This window comes from Pan troglodytes, chromosome 5 (assembly GCF_028858775.2).
Source record: "Pan troglodytes isolate AG18354 chromosome 5, NHGRI_mPanTro3-v2.0_pri, whole genome shotgun sequence".
In the NCBI taxonomy this organism is placed as follows: Eukaryota; Metazoa; Chordata; class Mammalia; order Primates; family Hominidae; genus Pan; species Pan troglodytes.
In genome coordinates this window covers 164297282-164321065 of record NC_072403.2, presented here as the reverse complement: position 1 = coordinate 164321065, position 23784 = coordinate 164297282, and the positions used below count along the sequence as shown (strand labels likewise).

The 23784-nt window shown below is 38.6% G+C and overlaps 1 protein-coding gene across 7 annotated transcripts in view; it reads left to right on the top strand.

Moving 5' to 3' along the window:
- The window catches only part of SYNE1 (spectrin repeat containing nuclear envelope protein 1), a 518706-nt gene that overhangs the window by 281173 nt on the left and 213749 nt on the right, over positions 1-23784 (top strand). For all 7 annotated transcript variants that reach the window (XM_016956737.4, XM_016956730.4, XM_063813578.1 and 4 more), the window contains 11 exons: positions 635-799; positions 4551-4868; positions 5782-5937; positions 6093-6263; positions 7182-7508; positions 8765-8917; positions 9200-9367; positions 12290-12466; positions 15301-15447; positions 20197-20322; positions 22559-22735. In XM_016956737.4, the coding sequence (XP_016812226.3) occupies positions 635-799; positions 4551-4868; positions 5782-5937; positions 6093-6263; positions 7182-7508; positions 8765-8917; positions 9200-9367; positions 12290-12466; positions 15301-15447; positions 20197-20322; positions 22559-22735 (2085 nt within the window). The remainder of the gene's footprint in view (positions 1-634; positions 800-4550; positions 4869-5781; positions 5938-6092; positions 6264-7181; positions 7509-8764; positions 8918-9199; positions 9368-12289; positions 12467-15300; positions 15448-20196; positions 20323-22558; positions 22736-23784) is intronic.

The following is a 23784-nucleotide window of genomic DNA, read 5'->3' as shown; positions in this document are numbered from 1 at the left end:
TTACTGGCAAAATCAAAAACCTTCAAATATTGTTAGTATTATGAAAGCTATGAAAGTAAGATAATTTTCAACTAAAAATTCCTAGAAATGTACCAACTTAAAAAATATTCTGGACAGCTTCAATTGAAGACTCATAAATGCCTTATTATGTCTGATGATGAGAGTTTTCTAAGGTGGGAAATAATCACTGATAGTATTAATCATTCTTCATTTAGTCCTCACAAAGAAAATAAATATGCTTTTTCAGAGCGCATTCTACTATGGAAAATTTAATCCACAGTAAGTCCAAATCTTCATTTAAGGCACAATATAAGAATTTCAATTTTCTTCATTAGCAAAAGTGAATTTTTATGAAATTAGTAAAGTGAATTCATTTCTTACCCTGTTACATTTTATAAGGTGTTCAGAGATCATGTAGTTAATTCAACAAAATAATTAATAACACTTTTATTCCTGAAATATTAGGTTTTTATATTTTTACATAAATCTTGAAGATTCATGATTCTAGGAAATCACTCATATTCCAATGTCTCAATAATTATACTTTTCTAAAATTACAAAAGTGAATTACAGCACATTGATGCTTTATAAAGTAATGTGTTCCTATCTTCATTATTTTAAATGCTAATTATAGGAAGCCGTAACCAAGTCTGAAAAACTTGTCCGCCTGCACCAAGAGTATCAGAGAGACCTAAAGGCATTTGAAGTTTGGTTGGGGCAAGAACAAGAAAAGCTCGACCAGTATTCAGTTCTTGAAGGTGATGCCCACACTCATGAGACAACATTGCGTGATCTTCAGGTAAAGCCTCCTTTATCCTAAAACAAAGGAATCTTCATTCTGAATATGGAATTATTATTTTAAGCAATAGGAAGTTAATAGAAACCTTGAGTCCAGTGGCTAGCTGATACACATTAAGTGCAATCCCCATAAGGTTTGATCAAGAACATTCCGAGGCCTCAGCAGTATGTGCTAGTTGACATCATTTTGTAGGCAATTTAGATAGGACAGGACTAGCACTTGGGGAATTCATAGAGCTGCTAGGGTGGCCCTGACGAATGGCTAGAGATCTAATTGATGGGGTTGTCTGGCTTACCTGCCTGTTTCTCCCTAAGGGATCAAATCAGATCTGGGGGACAGCAGCAGAAGTCATTAGAAGGTGACACAAAGTCAAACTAGTGGCAATATCTTGAGCCATGTAGTTTCAAGCAAAACCTGCCACATTGCTGATGGTACAGATTCGGGCTCAGAGTTCTAGAAGAAGGAATTAGAGAAGTTAAAAAAAAAATAAGTGTTAGTGCCCAGGCCAGCGGGCCATAATTCACGGTGAGATGCCAGACATGGTGGAGAAAGTGGTCACAACCTATATACTTATTTACTCATTCAGCATTTACTGGATACTTAATACAGTACAGATACTTTGCTAGCTACTTCAGGTAAAGATGATTAAGATATGATTCCTGTCTTCAAGGAACTTGAAATCTGATGAGAATACAAACCCATAGAAAGGTGATTATAAATAATATGGCGAGGACATTAATAGACTAATGTAAGGGGTCTTATGGTAGCATCAAAGAAGGGCCCATAATCTTACCTTAAGGAATAGGTAGGCATCAAGGAAGTTCATCAAGAAGGGGCCACCATGTACAAAACAAACAGCAGAAGATGGAGAAAGGCCAATGAGACCACTTTATGTCCCACCAGTGATGTGTTGGAACTTACAAATGTGCCATCAGCCCTGATCAGAGTTGGTTCAGGATTGGATAAGTTTTACCTACAGCTTGGACAAGGTGGGAAAATCAGGGACCATCATGATTATCAGTCACATATAAAATTTCTGGCTTTTTCTACTAGGTCTTGGAAATCGTATAATGGCAAGAGAATGGGGTTGGGATTAGGAAGTTGGGACTCTAATCCTTGGTGGGACCCAACACTGGGTGACTTCAGGCAAGAAACAACTTCTCTGACCCAATTTCATCCACAGAGTTGTAAGGATTAACCAAAATGGAAGAAAATCTTATTTAAATATACGGTCTACTCATGAAGTAAGTAAATACTAAAAGTTAGAAGGGTCACAATTTCCTTAGCTTACTTAAGGGTCTCATCCATCCTGCCTCCAAAGAGTAGGATCCACAGGTTTAGCTGTTGTAATTTATTTGACTAGAATTGACTATTTTCTTTACATAACCCTTCTTAGTTCTATACTACCAACATCACTGGTAAGCAAATGCTGAGCTCCCTGTGCTTTTGTGTAGAACTAAGTCAATAGTTACCCATCACCAGCAGATGTTGCTGTTGCTCTGGTCAAAAGAAAATATTTCACTTAAGCCGGTATTCATGTGGTGCAAACCTAACCTCCCCCTGATTTCACCATGGATTAATTCTTACATTTTCTATTGTGAGCCACCACAAAGGTTAAAAAAGAAGGAAGATGCTAGTGGCAGGAAGCAGTGGTGAAGAATTGTGATGCTGCAACCACAAAGCAGAATTTCTTCAGGATCCTGATGTTCTGTAGCATGTACATGGTGTAGGGATTGGCCAGTAGTGTGGAACATATTCAGAAATTATTTTGTATAACCTGAAGGCCTAGTTTGGGTCATAGAACATATATATAGTTTATATATTTTAATATAATATCTTTAATATATTAATATCTTTAATATATTAATATCTTTAATATATTAATATCTTTAATATATTAATATCTTTAATATATTAATATCTTTAATATATTAATATCTTTAATATATTAATATCTTTTAATATAGTAATATCTTTTAATATATTAATATCTTTTAATATAGTAATATCTTTTAATATATTAATATCTTTTAATATAGTAATATCTTTTAATATAGTAATATCTTTTAATATATTAATATCTTTTAATATAGTAATATCTTTTAATATATTAATATCTTTTAATATATTAATATCTTTTAATATATTAATATCTTTTAATATATTAATATCTTTTAATATATTAATATCTTTTAATATATTAATATATTTTAATATATTATATACACACATTTATGTTACTTATAGATTTTATATATTTAACAATATTATATATATATTTATTTAAATATTGAACAATTTTTTCCTTCAGAATACAGACTTGAAATTTGGGATATATGAGAATTTATTTAATAGAATATTAACTTGGATAATAGATAAAGTGGTTATTTATGAACTATGGAAAAGATGTTGAGAAGATTAATAAATTAGTCAACTACTCTCCAGGGCCACAGTGTCTGTATTTTTAAATAAAATATTATTGGAATGCAGCCACGCCCATTTATTTATGTATCGTCTGTGGTTTTTTTCATACTACAATGGCAGAGTTAAGTCATTGCAACAGAGACCTATGGCCCACAAGATCCAAATTATTTACTATCAGGCCTTTCATAGAAAAAGTTTGCCAACCTTGAATTAGGAAAATGATTATAAAAAATTATCTTGAAAAAAAGTCTAAGAATTTTAGAATAAAGTTTATGTATTTGTTGCCAATTTGATTAACATTTTACCATGTATATCTATAGTTCTTCTCTTTCCATGTGCATATGTCTTTACATTATACCATGCTTGAAGTGACATCATATTTGAAGAAAAATTTTCTATTAGTTGAAACCATGTGAGAATGTTATTTTTGTAAGAAAAATATTTTAGCAATCTTAAGTGGTTTTTAAAATATAGTATTGAGAAATACTATGTTTTAACTATATATACTGATATTTTTAACATTGTTGATGGGATTTGACTTGATTTATTTTACTTTGGGTGATCAGATCAAGTGACAGTATAGATTTATGTTTATCACCAGAAATATAAGTGTGCCATGTTGTTTTACCAACATCTTTAAGGATATAAGATTCTTTTTGTCCTATAAAAAATAGCATATGCTCTTCAAAACTTGATTTATACTAAATTTGTAGGGTAAATCTTTGGGGCTTAGGCTTTGGTGGAGGAAATTTATTTGCACCTCAGAGCACCTGGTGGGCAGGTGTGATGAACCAATTTCCCAAGTTTGTGTGCCCTGCACTCTCCAGGTTCAAATTTTCTTGGCCACCACAATGCCTAGAGTACAGCTTTGGCAAAAGATTCCTCCTTAGCAAGCAGAGGGTTCATTGTTTCTTTCTCAGTCACAAATGTAGCACTGAGCTATTCAATGTCAAAGCAAGAAGCTTAAGTCACTTTAAGCAGATTATGAGCTATAATAAGCCTAGGTCATTCTTTTAAACAATAGCCCTTTATTCACAAGTGTTTTTGCCTGTTAGCTAAAAAGTCAAATTTCGGAAACTGTTGATTGAGAAAAATATTGGGGTGTGTGTGTGTGTGTGTGTGTTGATTATTTTAATTGAAAAAGTTTTAGGAATCCTTCTGACTTCGGAGAAAATATGGTTAGGGACATATTTTTGTATAGGGCATAATAAAATCATTTTTTTCTAATGAGAAGTTCAAGTGGGCACAGTTGGCTTGGGCGAGACATGCTAACCCATGCAAGTGTGAAATATGATTGAGAGTGACAGCCATACCTTTTTCTCTGCAGGAGCTACAGGTACACTGTGCAGAGGGGCAGGCCCTGTTGAACTCAGTGCTGCACACCAGAGAGGATGTGATCCCATCAGGTATCCCACAGGCAGAGGACCGGGCTTTAGAGTCTCTCCGGCAAGACTGGCAGGCTTACCAGCACAGGCTGTCCGAGACCCGAACTCAGTTCAATAACGTGGTGAACAAATTGAGGCTAATGGAGCAAAAGTTTCAGCAAGTAGATGAATGGCTCAAAACAGCAGAGGACAAAGTTAGTCCCAGGACCAGACGTCAGTCTAACAGGGCAACCAAGGAGATACAATTACATCAGATGAAGGTATAACTCATGTTATAACTGATCTTTGTCAAAGCTACAGTTACCTTGCATAGTTTGTTTCATTAAAATATTTAGTAACTTTTATCCAAAGCTTAGGCTTTGCAAAATCTTTTTGATTACCTAGAAAGTTAAAATAAATCACAATGGAGCATTCCTCTTACAGCAATTATTTCATAAATTAGTCTTTGATACAAGGTAGTTTAACGTAACCATTTTATATTTTCTTTCCATACCCTATTACCTTGTTTTGTGAAGATACATGAATGCTTGTATTACAATAATTTAAGTTTATGGTTCTGATATGAAATTGCTCCAATATAGTTCATTGAAATAGTACTTGAGAATTAGTTTTATTCTAAGTTTTATGCAATTTTAGTGCACACATCTAAAATAATGCTTGAGCCTTAGGAATTTATTTTCATTATCCACCCATTTTAAAATTGATCTAGGTACAATAGGAGGTCTAAAAAATTATGCCACTTTGTTTTCATGTTTATTTATTTTATTTAATTTTTTTGGAGACAGAGTCTTGCTCTGTCGCCCAAGCTGGAGTGCAGTGGTGCGGTCTCAGCTCACTGTAACCTCTGTAGCCTGGGTTCAAGCGATTCTCCTGCCTCAGCCTCCCAAGCAGCTGGGACTACAGGCGTGAGCCACCGCACCTGGCCTGTTTTCATTTCTAATTTTTGAATTGAAGTGTAATAGATACAGAAAACTATCCAACTCAAGTGTACAGTTTGTATCACATTGTTGTAATATAATATTTATGAAGATAACATATGGCATTTTCAAAATTAAATCTCAAAATAAACATCTTCTAAACATACACTGAAACCATTTCCTATAAGAAGATATACATTTGGCTTATTCGAATGGCTAAGATTGAATCTTTCCCTTCGATACTTTGTCATTTCAGAAGTGGCACGAAGAAGTGACTGCATACAGAGATGAAGTTGAGGAAGTGGGAGCTAGAGCTCAGGAGATACTGGACGAGAGCCACGTGAACAGCAGAATGGGTTGCCAGGCCACCCAGCTGACTTCCAGATACCAGGCCCTGCTTCTCCAAGTGCTGGTGAGTGGGTCACCAGGTGCTCAGCATAGACCAGCAAACTTCGCCAGCCAAAATAGCCTTCCTTTCACTAACATCCAGTGAAGATACATATTCATCAACAAAGGCCCTGGCACAGGCCTTTACTTCACCATTCAATTTTCTCTTTTCTTTCATAGGAACAAATAAAATTCCTGGAGGAAGAGATTCAGAGTTTGGAGGAATCAGAATCATCCCTCAGTTCCTATTCTGATTGGTATGGCTCTACTCATAAAAACTTCAAGAATGTGGCTACCAAGATTGACAAAGTAGATACAGCAATGATGGGGAAGAAATTGAAGACGTTGGAGGTAGGCACGCATACTTCAGATTTGTATCCAACCTTTCCGTTCACCAAGCTGCCCCATTCTCCTGCATAGATACTGGAAACACAGGTGATCATCCCAACCGTTATGATTGGTGATCCTGAGCTCATCATTTTACTTGAAATACTAAGTTGGCTCTTTAAGGCCAAAAGCTGGCTTTCACTTATTGATGATGTGTTGTTATCAGAATGACTTACACATGGACACCCATGAAAGTCTTCACTGAATTCCAGTGTGACACTTCAATATTAAGAGAAAACTATCTCTCTCAAATTAATGGCCCAGTGCTTGTACAGAGTTTAAACTCAGGTCTTTAGAAGGAGATTGCTAAGGATGAGAGAAACATCAAGTTCTTTTTCAAGTCTCTGATTTGGAAATGATATATTGATCAAGACTTTTAGAACCTATATTGAAATAAAGAAGCCAGGGTTCCTGATTCCTGGCACGTCAAATCTGGTTATGAATGTCAACAACTTATTTTAAAGGGAAGTAGGTGGGCTTAAAAACGGGCCTTGAGAAACCTTTCTTTAAAAGGAAAAGAAATGGCCAGGCACAGTGGCTCACACCTGTAATCCCAGCACTTTGGGAAGCTGAGGTGGGTGGATTGCTTGAGGTCAGAAGTTCAAGACCAGCCTGACCCACATGGTGAAACCCTGTCTCTACTAAAAAATACAAAAATTAGCTGGGCATGGTGGCACGCACCTGTTGTCCCAGCTACTTTGGAGGCTGAGGCAGGAGAATTGCTGGAACCCAGGAGGCGGAAGTTGCAGTGAGCCAAGATTGTGCCACTGCACTCTAGCCTGGGTGACAAAGTGAAACTCCATCTCAAAAAAAAAAAAAAAGAAAGAAAAGAAAAGAAAAGAAACAAGACTACCTTTGCTTCCTACTCACTCTCTTTTTCAGGTTTTGCTAAAAGACATGGAGAAAGGTCACAGTTTGCTAAAATCGGCCCGGGAGAAAGGAGAGAGGGCTGTTAAATACTTGGAGGAAAGCGAGGCAGAGAGGTTAAGAAAGGAGATTCATGATCACGTGGAGCAGTTGAAGGAACTGACCAGCACTGTCCGGAAAGAACACATGACGCTGGAAAAAGGTCTTCATTTAGCAAAGGAATTCTCAGATAAATGCAAAGCACTGACACAGTGGATAGCAGAATACCAGGAAATCCTACATGTTCCTGAAGAACCCAAAATGGAATTATATGAGAAAAAAGCTCAGTTATCTAAATACAAGGTAGTGTGTTTACTCATTGACAGATGCATGCAGAGGTCACACAGAGACCAAATGGGAGGGAGGTGATTCTTGCTGGGTGTCACCCGTAACAGCTGCTGGAATGCATCCCGTATGTGTCCGTTCTGCAGCTGACCAGTGATGCCATGACCTGTGGAGATTTATTGGGTTAAATCCACTACCTCAGAGTTATTTTTGCATTCAGAGATCTGATACTCAAAGATTGTATCAATATATTTATGGATTGTATGTATCTGTCAATCAATGAAGACCTTTTCCAATGCGTGAGCCAGGTATTTGGATCCTCCAGGTAAAATCTTGCTGGCATCAGGATCCCATATCTTTCCCATATTGAGGCTTCCCTTCATCTTCTGGTACCTAAGGCTAGAAACTGACCTATGGTAAATTGAAAATGACATATCATATTTAGAAGAAAATAAGTTCTAGTTAACAAACTCGAGCTAAGTACCTTAGAAACTGATTTTTGAAAGAATAAATAGTGATGTGGCTATAGCTATACATGACATAGACACAGGTACTTCACCCACTCAAATTTTTGAAGCAATTATGCAAGCTTATATGTGGAATAATTTGTGTAATAAATTTGATCTGGATGATTGAGTGATACCTTTTAAGGATTACAGTGTGCTGGCTTACCCCAAAGCTTTCCCTGTTGGAAGCTTTTGTGACGGCCTCTTCCAGCCAATGTCTATTTCTATCCTTGGCTTCTCTGCCAAGCCTGACAACTTGTCTTTGAAGAGGCCACATAAGAATCACAACCTCTTCCTCCTGGCCACTCAGTTCTTGATAGATTTAAATAGTGCTTTTAGCCTATCTCAGCAAGGTCACAACTGGAATTGTTCTTGCTAACTCCATAAATAGCTCAAACTGGAACTAACTTCATGAACTCAAAATCAAAAGATAGTGGCCTTTTTATGTTGAGATTTTTTTTCTCTGATGAAAGGAATAAGGTAGAAGCCAGAAATATAAGCTATATTTAATTTAGAAAAATATAACTATTTCCCATCCTTTTATCTCCACAAAGGAAGGGCCATTTGATGTGTGACTCTGCTGTTGTATTTAGAAACCATGTTCGTCTTAATAAATCGCTCTCTCTTTAATGTTTTGCACCTATTGCTTCATAAATATGAACAATCTTTCTTTGAGGTGGATCATCTCTTGCATACCATGGGAATATGTATGTATTCATCTTGTCCACGGAGATGAGCAGGCTCATTTTTTTTTCTTTGTAATTCAAGTCACTTCAACAAACGGTGCTGTCCCATGAACCATCAGTAAAGTCAGTGAGAGAGAAGGGTGAAGCTCTTTTGGAACTGGTGCAGGATGTCACTTTAAAGGACAAAATAGATCAACTTCAAAGTGATTACCAGGACCTGTGCAGCATAGGAAAGGTAAGGAGAGATGAAAGACTCCGTAAAAGGGTTTATTTTCCAAAATGTGGGCCCTGACTCCTTTCTCTCTGTCATGTAATTTTAAGGCCTGGTACGGGTTAGTATTTTTTTTTATTCAGATGAATATTTAATTGGCATAATGACTATGTTGTTTTCCATTCCTGGTAGTTTTCTAAGTAGCTCTAACTACCCTGTGAGTTGCACTGGGTTTTTGTAATACAAAACAGTTTTGAGTAGGTTTTTCACTTGAAAGTCATCTCTGATGGACACCTGGTTTTGCAGGAGCATGTCTTCAGTCTGGAGGCGAAAGTCAAAGACCATGAAGACTACAACAGTGAGCTCCAAGAGGTCGAAAAGTGGCTGCTGCAGATGTCCGGCAGACTGGTGGCACCTGACCTCCTGGAGACAAGCAGCCTGGAGACAATCACCCAGCAATTGGCCCACCACAAGGTACCCCTGACCTTTAAAGGGCTGCCTTTGGGATGGCTTCACCAGTGTGTGTACGCGTGTGTCTGTGCATGTGTGTGCATGTGTGGGGGTGCACACACAGGTGCATCTCTGGTTTATAATGATTGTACTGAGAGAATCAGGTCTGTGTTAGTCCGTTTTCACATGGCTGAAAAAGACATACCTGAGACTGGGCAATTTACAAAAGAAAGAGGTTTGTTGGACTTACAGTTCCTTGTGGCTGGGGAGGCCTCACAATCACAGTGGAAGGTTAAGGCACATCTCACATGGCAGCAGACAACAGAAGAGAGCGTTTTCAGGGAAACTCCCCTTTTTAAAACCATCAGATCTCATGAGACTTATTTGCTATCATGAGAACAGCACAGGAAAGAGCTGTCCCCGTGATTCAGTTATCTCCTACCAGGTCCCTTCTACAACACGTGGGAATTCAAGATGAGATTTGGGTGGGGAGACAGCCAAACCATATGAAGGTCTGAGTCTCAAGCACTTCTGACAATTGACAACAATTGAACTTGATATTCAAGTGAATCAAGAAGAGTTGAATCCTTGCATTGAACTTCTGAACACATTGCTGCATTTTCCCCAGCTAATAATTTTTATCTCAGAATTTAGTCTTTATGGAGTCTATTTTAGAAAATGCAGCCAAAGGCATCAGAAAGTCTGGATTCTAGGCTGGACTCTTCCCCTTCCTGGAGAGACAACATAGCCTATCTGAGTCTGTCCTTTCTCCTTTAGGATGATAACAATACCAGCCCATCTCATAATTGTTGTGCTAATCACAGGAGATAATATTTGTGAAGACATTTTGTAAATCACAAAGTACAAAACTAATATGAGGAGTTCTTATCTTTGATATAGGTGATAGGCTAAAAGCACTATTTAAATCTATCAAGATAAGAACTTAATAATATGTATTTTTAGTAATCATGTTTACCAGATGATAGATGTTATGGTCACAGTTTTATGGAGCAACTGATTTGTGATCTTAATGGAAAACAAGTTTACTCATGATGTGGTCAGTGTCTGACAGTGTGTCTTAGGAAAGCCAGTTAGCCCCTCTGGGCTGCAACATTTCTGTCTATAAGAAAGGATTTTATTTAACAAATATGAATAAAAAAGTAGCTACACAATACCTTCTGGTAGGCACTGAGGAGATGACAATCCAGAAGGTAGTCTACCCCATGAATGGCCTCATGATGGAGTGGTTCTGTTCCAACTCAGAGACAGAGTGGTTCTTTTCAACTGAGCGTATATGATAACTGCTAGCCCAGCACTGTTTGTAGACCCTGGACTGCTGAAGGGCCACCCAGGTTTCCTATAGATATAATGATGGGTTACCCAGGCTACCCTATGTTGGATTGTGTCACTTGTCATTAGCATCATATAACAGAAAAAAAAACCACTAGAACTTGATTTTATTTATTTATGTATTTATTTATTTTTATTTTATTTTATTTTTTTGAGACAGAGTTTTGCTCTTGTTGCCCAGGCTGGAGTGCAATGGTGCAACCTCAGCTCACTGTAACCTCTGCCTCCTGGGTTCAAGCGATTCTTCTGCCTCAGCCTCCCAAGTAGCTGAGATTATAGGTGCCCTCCACCATGCCCGACTAACTTTTGTATTTTTAGTAGAGACAGGGTTACACCATGTTGGCCAGGCTGGTCTCTAACTCCTGACCTCAGGTGATCCACCAGTCTCAGCCTCCCAAAATGCTGGGATTACAGGCGTGAGCCACCGCGTCTGGCCAGAATGTGATTTTTAAAAAATAAGTTATTCTCCCCTGAGTCATCTATAAGAATGCTCACTAAAGAATGCAAGTGGGCATGGTGGTGTAAGGTGAAATCAGGCCGAGCTATCTCTAAAGCCTGGGGGCTGTGCCATACCTTGACTGTGTTGTACAACCTCACTGTGATTCAGTTTCCTCATCTATAAAACAATGATAATACACATTCGTCAGGCTTATATATAATTCCTGGACTATAGTAGGTACTTAATAAATGATAAGTTTAAATGCTATTTTCATTATTATAAACAGTAGTAGATGTAAGTTAGATATTACATGAATTAAAAATTAGATATTAGATTATTACAGAAACTAGAATTAGATTATTATATTTGTTCAAAAGTAATTGCAGTTTTTGCCATTAAAAGTAATAACAGGCCAGGCGTGGTGGCTCACACTTGTAATCCAAGCACTTTGGGAGGCTGAGGCCAGCAGATCACTTGAGGTCAGGAGTTCAAGACCAGCTGGCCAACATGGTAAAACTCCATCTCTACTAAAAATACAAAAAAAAAAAAAAAATTAGCCAGGTGTGGTGGTGGGCACCTGTAATCCCACCTACTCGGGAGGCTGAGGCAGGAGAATTGCTTGAACCTGGGAGGTGGAGGTTGCAGTAAGCTGAAATTGCGCCACTGCACTCCAGCCTGGGCAGCAGAGTGACACTCTGTCTTAAAAAACAAAAAACAAAAAACCGCAACTACTTTTGCACCAACCTTATAGAAATAAGATATTATATAAAGTTGATGAAATAGTAATTAGATTGTTTTAGATAAAAATTATGCCAGAATTCTAACTTATTAACCTGAAAAATATAGGGACATCTTTTTGTCTGGTAATAATACCTTGGAGTATTATCTCTCTGAGACCAGCCATGAACACTTTCTAGTGTTAAAGGTTACTTCATCATTCCTTATGTAACTAATCTCTTAAACTCATTGACTCTTCCTCTTGGAGTATCCCTGAAAACATACATGTGCTTTTGTTTTCATTTAATATATAACTAAGGTAAATTGCAAGATTCTTTCAAAAACAATATTAAACAGTGAAATTATCTATCTGAAACTTTGATGGATAAGTTACTTAAAAGTAGAATTCTGAAAACTCTGTATTGGTTTCACTTTTGCAGGCAATGATGGAAGAAATTGCTGGTTTTGAAGACCGTTTGAACAATCTTCAAATGAAAGGTGATACTTTGATTGGCCAATGTGCAGACCACCTGCAAGCGAAACTTAAACAAAACGTGCATGCTCATCTGCAGGGCACAAAGGACAGCTACTCAGCGATCTGCAGCACAGCTCAGAGGGTGAGTGCCCCCAGAACATTCCACAGTGACAAGGTATTATGGGGAGAGGCTGTGCAGTCTAGAGACTTTTTACAAATAGAATCGATGCTCAAATCTTTGGATTCGTTTTGGTGTGTTGCCAGACAGGAAATACGAGGATAAATTTCACAGTCGCTATGTGAACACAAAACTAACATATTTTGTATTTGATTGATGTGACTAAGCAGTGAATTTCAGATATTGGTTTTTTTGTTTTGTTTTGTTTTGTTTGAGACGGAGTCTCACTCTGTCGCACAGGCTGGAGTGCAGTGGCGCGATCTCAGCTCACTGCAAGCTCCGCCTCCCAGGTTCACGCCATTCTCCTGCTTCAGCCTCCCGAGTAGCTGGGACTACAGGCGCCCGCCACCACGCCCAGCTAATTTTTTGTATTTTTAGTAGAGACGGGGTTTCACCGTGTTAGCCAGGATGGTTTCGATCTCCTGACCTCGTGATCCGCCCACCTTGGCCTCCCAACGTGCTGGGATTACAGGTGTGAGCGAATTTCAGATATTGTTTTATCCAACTTGTTTATTCCATGAATTGATTGTGAAAAGGTCTGTTAAAAGTTGATTTGGGCCGGGCATGGTGGCTCAAGCCTATAATCCCAGCACTTTGGGAGGCCGAAGCAGGTGAATCACTTGAGGTCAGGAGCTCGAGACCAGCCTGGCCAACATGGTGAAACCCCGTCTTCACTAAAAATACAAAAATTACCTGGGCGTGGTGGCAAGCACCTGTAATCCCCGCTACTCCGGAGGCTGAGGCAGCAGAATTGCTTGAACGTGGGAGGCAGAGATTGCAGTGGGCCGAGATCGCGCCACTGCACTCCAGCCTGGGGGACAAAGTGAGACTCCGTCTAAATAAAAATAAATAAATAAAGTTAATTTGTTTGTTGGTAAAAGGAATTTGAGGAAATTTAAAAAAGAAAAAAATAGTTGATGTGTTTGAATAGAGGATGTGTTTTTCTTTGCACACGATCAATACTTTCTAATTTTCCATTTATTTTGTAACACAAAAGTAAATTTATTTCATATTTTTCACAATAATTATTTTCTTTTTAACTGTATGCAGCCTGGGTTCTAATCTAAAGCAATATTTGTTTGCATTCATATAGAATTTGAGAAACGAGTAACTGACAAATATGACTTACACTTAAGTGGGTGTACTTCCACTAAAACAGAATTCTTAATGTTTTAGAAATAAGTGTAAGAGGGGTAAGAATGGCTATTTTAACAAAAACTTACTAAAATAGGTAAATTGCTTTCTATTATTCTAGAATTTTTAAATGACACTACAAAGAGTTTTTATAAGCCTTTAAACTTAGTATTCTGTGTATTTTTGTTTACTGGACTAGCCAGTAAGAACTGATGATATACCAGTGACGTGGTTAGAATGGTCCATGTTCACCATAATAATAAAAAAAATTCTGAGTGACATTAGTAACTTCCTAGACTTAAAAAAAAAAAAAATTCACCTTCAAAGATTAACAAAAAGAACTGGTGATACATCAGTGATGTGGTTAGAATGGTCCGTGTTCACCATAATAATAAAAAAAATTCTGGGTGACATTAGTCAACTTCCTAGACTTAAAAAAAAATCACCTTCAAAGGTTAACAAAAGAGGACTACAAGAATCTAATAAATAATTGAAAATGATGACAAGGGGAGAAAAGGGGGAGTGAAGAGAGAAAATGAGGCTACACATAGAACTTTCTGGTGAGTTCATTCGTTCACTCATTCAACAGAGATTTCTTGCACACTGTCTTCCTTCACAGTGGACATTTTCTTTGTATTAGGGATACAGTTTAATTTGTTTTAATTGGTGGATGTTGGAAAAGCCAACATAATTTTTAAAATTTAAAAAGTGGATGAAATTCTAAGAACATAATCAGAACTTCATAATTAAAGTTTGCAAAAGTGATAAAGAGAACAAAACACCATTCTTTTAAAAATTCTGCTTGGAATAAGAATAAATAAGGGATAAACCTAATGTCAGACGAAAGTGATGAATTTAAAAGATGACAGAGAAAAGTAGAATTCAATGATTGTTTCTATTGTCTCAATAATGAAAGAAATGCCAGGTTAAACTAATTTTCTTCTTTTTTCCTTTTTCCTAAATGGAAACATCACAGATATATTTTCTCTTGATCTCAAATAGACACATAATTTTTCTTAATACGTCTTATGGATAAAATGAAAATTGGTTGGCTTGTTAAGGATTAATTAATTAAATAGACATATCAGAAAATGTATGAATTATTCTGGATTATTTTTGCCCTGGAACATAACTTCTAAGATGAAGTGAGGACATCCACCTCTCCACTCCTCATGTTATAATTTAGTTCAAATTTTACCCTACCTCTATTGCAGAAGCATCTCAGTTAGAGAAACATTGGTTATCCTTTTTTGAGATCATTTTTTATTTTTACTTTTAGTTGCTAGCTTAAACAAAAAGTGAAATATTTATACTATAGGAAGAGAAGCTGCAAAAACCTCTGACTTATGTTTATGACAATTAACTTCAATGATTTTATGTATTCTAGCATGCCTCTACGGTTATATTTACCCTGCTCATGTTCTCTTCCCCTAATCTGGATTTTACATTGTGATGTGTGGTCCGAGAAGTTATCAACTGGGGTATAGGCATTGCATTTTGCAACATCTGGGGAGACATACAACTGCCTTAGATATTAGATGAAATTGCAGAATCTTGGGGGGAAAATCCATTTAGATGTACTGGTCATGTTTCATCGAATTTCAATGATCTTTATAGAGGTAGAAAGCGGTTCTCATAATCTCAGCATGATTGTATTGTCTCAGGTGTACCAGAGTTTGGAACACGAACTTCAGAAGCACGTCAGCCGACAAGATACCCTGCAGCAGTGCCAGGCCTGGCTTTCTGCAGTCCAGCCGGACTTAGAGCCAAGTCCTCAACCACCTCTTAGTAGGGCAGAAGCCGTTAAGCAGGTAGTAAACTCCTGAAAGTTTGTGTTATTCTTGTGAATCATTCAGAGCGTCAATGAAAATGTGTGAAGTACCTATGATGTGCCAAACTGTATTGACTCCTGGGAATCTAAAAGTAGGAAGAAGGTCTGAGGTTGGCTCTAGTGGAGTACATGTGCCAGCCAGAAGATGGACATGATACTGAGGGGCCAACTTGGTGGATTAGAAAGAGAATGGGGCCAGGCGTAGTGGCTCATGCCTGCAATCCCAGCACTTTGGGAGGCCAAAACGGGCGAATCACTTGAGGCCAGGAGTTCAAGACCAGCCTGGCCAACATGGTGAAACCCCATCTCTACTAAAAATATAAACATTAGCTGGGCATGGTGGCATGCACCTGTAATCCCAGCTACCCTGGGATTGAGGTAGGAGGGTACTTACCCGCCTGAGGCTGAGGAGGCTGAGGCAGGAGAATCGCTTGAACCTGAGAGGCAGAGGTTGCAGTGAGCCAAGATCATGCCACTGCACTCCAGCTTGGGTGACAGAGCAAGACTCTGTCTTGAAAAATTAAAAAATAAAAATAAAAAATAAAATAAAAGAGTAATAAAAATAAACTATTAAAAAGAAAAAAAAAAAGAAAGAGAATGGGGCCGGGCATAGTGGCTCATGCCTGTAATCCCAACACTTTGAGAGGCCAAGGCGGGCCGACCACACAGTTTCAAGAGTGCAAGACCATCCTGGCCAACATGGTGAAACCTCATCTCTACTAAAAATACACAAATTAGCTGGGCATGGTGGCAGGCGCCTGTAATCCTAGCTATTAAGGAAGCTGAAGCACGAAAATTGCTTGAACCTGGGAGGTGGAGGCGGAGGTTGCAGTGAGCCAAGATTGCGCCACTGCACTCCAGCCTGGGCACCAGAGTGAGACTCTGTCTCAAAAAAAAAAAAAAAAAAAAAAAAAAAAAAAGGAAAAAGAAAAGAAAAGAAAGCGAAAGAAAGAGAATGGGCACTGTAACCAAAGATTAATTCTAATATTTATTCTGTTGGGGGACCATGGGTAAGTCGCTTAATTTCTCCAAGCCTCCGAGATAGTTTCCCACTATCAAAAGTGACATTTATAAGTATACTTACTTCTAAAAGTTATAATGAAATGCAAATATCACACTACAGATAAACGTGATTTATAAACAGAAAAGTAATACTAGCTTCTTGCATAGTTTTGGGGCATAAACAAGGTGCTTCATAAATAATTATTGAATGGATGATGAATGAAATGTTAGTTTTTATCATGTGAAAGGAATTCTATTCCATATTAATTTGACATCCACATGCTGGAAATGTTATTGCTGAGACTTAATCAGAATATGTGGGAAATATTTTTTTAAACTTTTGTACTAAGCAGCTTTTGTATGCAGTGTTGACTCCGTGGGAAAATATTTTAGAGGAATTTAGTTATAAAGGTTATTGCTGCCAGATATGAATTAACAGTATTTAATAATTTAATTTTTTTACCACAAATTAGAATAGCATAATGTATTTGATCACTGAGTCCACATAAAGAATGTGTCTAGTTAATTTGTCCCCCAAAGTATACTTTCTAAAGGCTAAAATGATTTACATTGTCATTCAATGGTTCACAGAAGTGTTCATATTTTACTTTATAAGAATAGAATCAGGACAAATGAAACATAGTTTTCCTTGAATCAAGAAAAATGAATGAAAGACTGCCTATATTCTACTTTTTGATTAGACTGTGAGTTTTCTTGAACCACAAGCCACCTTGTCTTGTGGCTGTTTGTTTCCAGTGCACTTTATTCAGAACAATTCAGATCAACACTTAATTTTTCTCCTTTGTTACCAAAAAAGAAATAAAAGAGATAAAGGGAGAAGAAAGTATTAATGGCAGTGATGTTTTGCTAGAGCAGGAAGAGATTTCCTACATATACCAGAGTAAGCCGTGGTCACAGGAGGATACTGATCCTTCTTCCAGATTATGTGACTGTATGGTTCCCTGTTTCTGCCTCTTTCACATGTCTCTCAAAATGGTCTTTGAAAGTAGCCAGAGAAGGGAGTTCGAGGTGGTGGAGACGCTTGGACTACAGTCACTCTGAGGAGGAAAGGTTTTTTATTTTGTTCCCTTTTTTTATTTTTTATTTTTTCTTGTTATTTCTTTTGTTTGAGTTTTTCCCTTGGCAAGTGCAATAAGTCCTCACTTAATTCCATCGGTAGGTCTTAGAAACTGAAACTGTAAGCAAAACCATGTACAGCAGGTCCTCAAATAATGTCATGTCCTTCAATATGCAGCTTTGTTATAGCATTGATGAGAACAAAAGTTGTTTCATTATACAACTTCCTGCTTAAAGAAGTCACGGTTTCCAAGAATCTGCTGACGACATTAAATGAGGACTTACTGTGTTCATGTAAAACTGACCAGGCCCTTAGTGGCTGGTGAGCTTGGATATGTGACTGGAGAATCCGCTTACAATGGGCATGGTACCAAGATGCAGTGTGTATCCCCAGCACCACCCGTCTAGTAAACCCAATAAACCCTCAATACATATGTGAAGATAATACACTCCCCGCTGCCACAAGAAAATGGCACATGGATTCGATTCCGTTCAGAGTGCTATATGTTTTTAGAAGGCATAAAATGTGAACTTTAGGGAATGGGAAAAAGTACTGTAAGATTTTTCTGTAAAGTTGATTTTAGCAAACATCGTTTGCAGCTGTGTGGTCACTAACACTCTATATGCTGCTTCCAATGCTTTCGGAATCAGATCAACTATATAAATCATACCATCATTCCTTTCAATTAAATATGTTCATAAAATACAAATTCTGACAACTTATTCTCTTCTCATATCCAAAAGTTGTTTGAGACAAATAACTTTCTCTGGGTCATAGGTGCATGATGGCTGATGCACCAACTTGTGCACAGTGGCTGATGACTCACAATACCATAGTTCGCTTGTACATTCAATTGAAAAGGTGCTACTTCTGACTTAATGGGAAATTGATCTGTGTTTATTATATCCACAGGAACACAGCATGTCTAGGTAATCCACACAGTGCAGAGGAAAAATACTCAGATTGGAGTCACAAAATCAGGCACCATGATTGACTCTATGATTTGGGAAAATCCTGGAAGTCAACTTTATCCCTGCAACTTGTAGTCAATACTGCCTTCCTTATTTATCCCTATTTATGTAGTAATCAAGAACCACTTCTCACTACCTCAGCCACCACCCCCTGTCAGGCCATCTTCATGGTTCATCTGATCCCTGCAGTAGCCTAACACCTGGGCACCATTGCTGCCTGCCGCCGCTGTGGCAACCCGTTCTCCACGTGATGTTCGGAGGGAGTCTTTGAAAGCCTGTCTCAGATCATGATGCTCCCGATATTTTCCCATCACACTTAAATTCCAACTTTCTTACCACGGCTTATGAATAGGCTGATTATAGAATTTGTTTTCCCAAATGGAACCTTCTTGATAAGACAGAGTCTGCTTTACATAATCCAATGGGACTAGCGCAGTGGTTCACAACTGGGATGGAGGAGATGGTGACTTTGCTCCTACAAGGGACATTTGGCACTGTCTGAACACGTTGTTGGTTGTTACAAGTGGGAGTGGTGGGGACGCTGCTGGCATTAAGTGGGTAGACGCGAAGGATGCTGCTGACGTTCTGCAAGGTATAAGTCAGCCCCACAACAAAGAATTATTTGGAGTCAACTGTCAATAGTTCTGAGTTGAGAAACTCTAGACTAGAGACAAAACCCAGCAAATTGGGATGTATGGTCAGCTCTCCTTATAAGGGGCTCCATGGCTTGCCCCCGCCCACCCTCCGACCTCTGCTCACACCTGATTCACTCTGCTCCAGCCTCAGGGCTTTGCATTTGCTGTCTCTCTACCCACCACATCCACCCGCCTGGAATGTTCTTACCTTATGCCATGCCATGCATTCAGGTCGTTTCCTCAGAGGGGCCTGGGAGATACACTGTCCCTGAAGTGGCAATGCTTCTTCCTCATACCCTATCTGCTTAGCACCTTGATTTTCCCACATGATATTTAAAACTACTAAACATCCCAGTGCAAGTTTGTTTATTTATATATTATTTATCTCCTTCCTAAGAATGTCAACTCCATGGGAGCAAGGGTTTTGCTTTATGGGCTGCTCTATGCCCAGTATCTAAAATGGAGCCTGAGTAGAATCTGAGCATCTGCAAAGAAACACATTTCTTTGTTTCTATAAATAGATTAAAGATCCACCTGGAGAAGCCTTTCTTGGGCTTGTGGAAAGAGAATAACACAAGATGAATCTCCTGCAATGTAAAGAAGCCCAGACATCTGTGTTTTAACCTCACTCCAGTGAAACCTACCAACTCACGGACCTTTGCCTTCTGTCTCTAAGATATGCAAAAGCATGTTAAGAAGCAGGCCAGAGTAGGCTACAAATTCTTTCTCTGAAATGGAAAATAAGCTGGCATGTGAGCAAATAATCTGGAAAGATTATAGAAGTTTCTTGCATTTTCCCCTTTCCCAGACCATACAGAATAGTTTACTTACAAGGAGAAGCAAATGGTGGACAAATAAATCCCCATTGGTGATTTAAATTTTTTCCTGTGAGTCACTAATATATGTCACTTGAACACGATGGTGAAAACACTGAGCATAGCAAGACTATTTTTGAAATGTCAACAGAATATTCCAAATGATACAAGTATTTGCTATCTAAATAGCTGATGCATCTCTTTCACTCTGATAACTGCCTTTTCCAGGTCAAACACTTCAGAGCTTTGCAAGAGCAGGCAAGGACCTACCTAGATCTCCTTTGCTCCATGTGTGACCTGTCAAATGCTTCAGTGAAAACCACAGCAAAAGACATTCAACAAACAGAGCAAACGGTAAGAAAATGAAAAATCACATTGAATTTGTTTGTTTTATTATGTTCTCTTGCTTGAATGTTTCATGTGAGATTGAAAGAAAATAGCTCTTGGCTTGTTCTTGCTGTATGTAATGGTTCTACAGCCATTATAATAAATAGATATTCGAATTTCAGCTAACTCATAGAAAATTAAGCACATCCTGACATTGATGACATCAGATTGGGACTGAATCACTTAGTCCCATTCATTCGCTGCCCATTAGAACCTTTCTTTTTTCTCCTCCTTAATGACCATTCTCTCAATTTTCCTATTTTGCCACACCTTTTTTTGTTCTTTTCTCCTTTTCCATCTTTTTCTTTAGGCAATACTTAATATGAAAGGGGCTCTTGACCCTTTCTTTATTATATCAAGGATGTCAAAGAGCATGCCATCTGTCACAATCCTTCTAGTTCATTGGTAAAGTGTGGTGTTCAGAAGGATTTTGAAACTGTCTGGGCTGTGATGAGCTAGCAGTACCGGCCCACACAGACAGATGGCAGCACTGGAGGCATATTTTCCCGGCTGCTGCCACTGCAGCCTTAAACTCTTCCATGAAACACATTTGGGTTTGTTTGCTCGTTTGTTTGTTTGTTTGTTTCTTTATTGTGAGACACTCTGCCAACCAGTCTGGAGTGCAGTGGCGCTATCATCACTGACTGAAGCCTCAACCTCCTGGGCTCAGGTGATCCTCCCACCTCCGCCTCCCAAGTAGCTGGGACTATAGGCACACACCATCACACCCAGCTAATTTTTATACTTTTTGTAGAGACAGGGCTTCGCTGTGTTTTCCAGGCTGGTCTCGAACTCCTGGGCTCAAGCAATCCTCCCTCCTTGGCCTACCAAAGTGCTGGGATTACAGGCATGAGCCACCATGCCTGGCCCACATTTGAGTTTAAAAGAAAAATAAGACTTAGTTTTGGTATTTAATTTATTAAATATTCACAGAAGAGTAAAATGATTCACAGGAAAAAAATGTCAAAATAATAAGGTTTTTCTCTTTAATATTATCAAATCTGTTTTGAAATCCTTACAAAAGATGATGTAACCCATTTATTTTATTTTATTTTATTTTGGAGAAAGAGTCTCACTCTGTTTCCCAGGCTGGAGCACAGTGGCACAATTTTGGCTCACTGCAACCTCCGCCTCCCACGTTCAAGCAATTCCTGTGCCTCAGCCTCCCGAGTAGCTGGGACTACAGGCACACACCACCATGCCTGGCTACTTTTTGGTATTTTAGTAGAGAAAGGGTTTCACTGTGTTGCCCAGGTGGGTCTCGAATTCCTGAGCTCAGGCAATCCACCTGACTTGGCCGCCCAAAGTGCTAGGATTACAGACATGAGCCACCATTCCCAGCCAATGTAACCCATTTATTTTTACAGAAATGATTTATTGAAACAAATTACACAGCTTCAAAAACCAGTGAAGCAGATCTAAAGACATATCCAAAACATTAATAATTCAGCATGTTGTAAGACGGATGAACAAGTGTGCAACAGAGAACAACAGAAGTCTTTTCTAGTTAACCTTAACACCAAATTCATGAGTCATACAGATGAATCTACTGAAATGCCCGATGCGAAAAACCATCAGAGCAGCTTTAGACCTAATACATTGATCAAACTTATTAGAGTTTCGCTGGGCGCAGTGGCTCACTCCTGTAATCCCAGCACTTTGGGAGGCCAAGGCGGGCGTATTATCTGAGGTTGGGAGTTCGAGACCAGCCTGACCAACGTAGAGAAACCCTGTCTCTACTAAAAATACAAAATTAGTTGGGTGTGACGGCGCAAGCCTGTAATCCCAGCTACTCAGGAGGCTGAAGCAGGAGAATCACTTGAACCCAGGAGGCAGAGATTGCAGTGAGCCGAGATCGTGCCATTGCACTCCAGCCTGGGCAACAAGAGTGAAACTCCGTCTCAAAAAAAAAAAAAAAATTATTAGAGTTTCACAATACTGATTAAAACCATATAGCATAACTTGTAGACATTTAAAGTCTTTAGGAACCCTACATTTTTTTTAAAAAAATCTGCTTTTCCTGAAGCAAATAAAGAAATACTTTTTAAATTTATGTATTTGTGTGTGTGAGTTTGTGTGTGTATGTGTGTGTATGTGTGTGTCAAATGAGTGCACAGGCCAGCTGGAAAGTTCCATCTCTGATTCATTAACCATAAATGTTTCCGTGTATGGTTGCTAACTTTTATCTCTGTGTTTTCTCAAGATTGAACAAAGGCTCGTCCAGGCCCAGAACTTAACTCAGGGTTGGGAAGAGATCAAGCACCTGAAGTCTGAGCTCTGGATTTACCTGCAAGATGCTGATCAGCAACTGCAGAACATGAAGAGGAGGCACTCTGAGCTAGAGCTGAACATTGCACAGAACATGGTTTCACAAGTTAAGGTGGGAATTAATTTGCCCCCAAGGGAGATAAAAGAGGCCAACAGAGTAGAAAACTTGAAATGTGTTCAGTTTATTCACTTCAATATGCCTGAGTGTCTGTCAATCCTTAGACATTAATACAACTCTTTAAGGCAGAGGTCCCCAAGCCCCAGGTTATGGACAAGCACAAGTCCATGTCCTGTTAGGAACCTGGCCGCACAGTGGGAGGTGAGCAAGCATTAATGCCTGAACTCCACCTCCTGTCAGATCAGAGGCCACATCAGATTCTCATAGGAGCGCAAACCCTACTGTGAACTGCGCATGCAAGGGATCTAGGTTGCATGCTCCTTATGATAGTCTAACTAATGTCTGATGATTCAAGGTGGAACAGCTTCATCCTGAAACCATCCCCCTCCAGCCCCATTCACGGAAAAATTGTTTTCCACAAAACCCATCCCAGGTGCCAAAAAGTTTGGGGACCGCTGCTTTAAGGAATAGCAAATCTGAACAAACATCATTTGGTGCCAGGGAAAACAGATTATAAAGTAGACATTCAAATATATTACTGAAGCTTCAGATGGCCACTTGCATCAGAAGACATTCATTCTCTACATTATTCCTGAGAAAAGCAGGTGTGATTTAGTCTATAGAGTAGACTGCTTAGTCAGAAAACTCTGTGACTAAGCAAACATGGAACATTATTCTTTTTTTAGATTTTCATCACCATATTATGCTAAAACTGTAGGACTGTAAGCTTATCAATTCATTAGTTATATATTTGAGCTATATGTAATTAATTTAAAGTATAATATAAATGCAGTTTGTATTACATATTTATATACAATTTAAATAATTTAAAATATATAGGAAATTGTGGCCAGGTGTGGTGGCTCATGCCTGTAATCCCAGCACTTTGGGAAGCTGAGGTGGGCAGATCACTTGAGGCCAGGAGTTTGAGACCAGGCTGGCCAACATGGTGAGACCACATCTCTATTAAAAATACAAAAATTAGCCTTGCGTGGCACATGCCTATAATCTCAGCTACTTGGGAGGCTGAGGCACGAGAATCA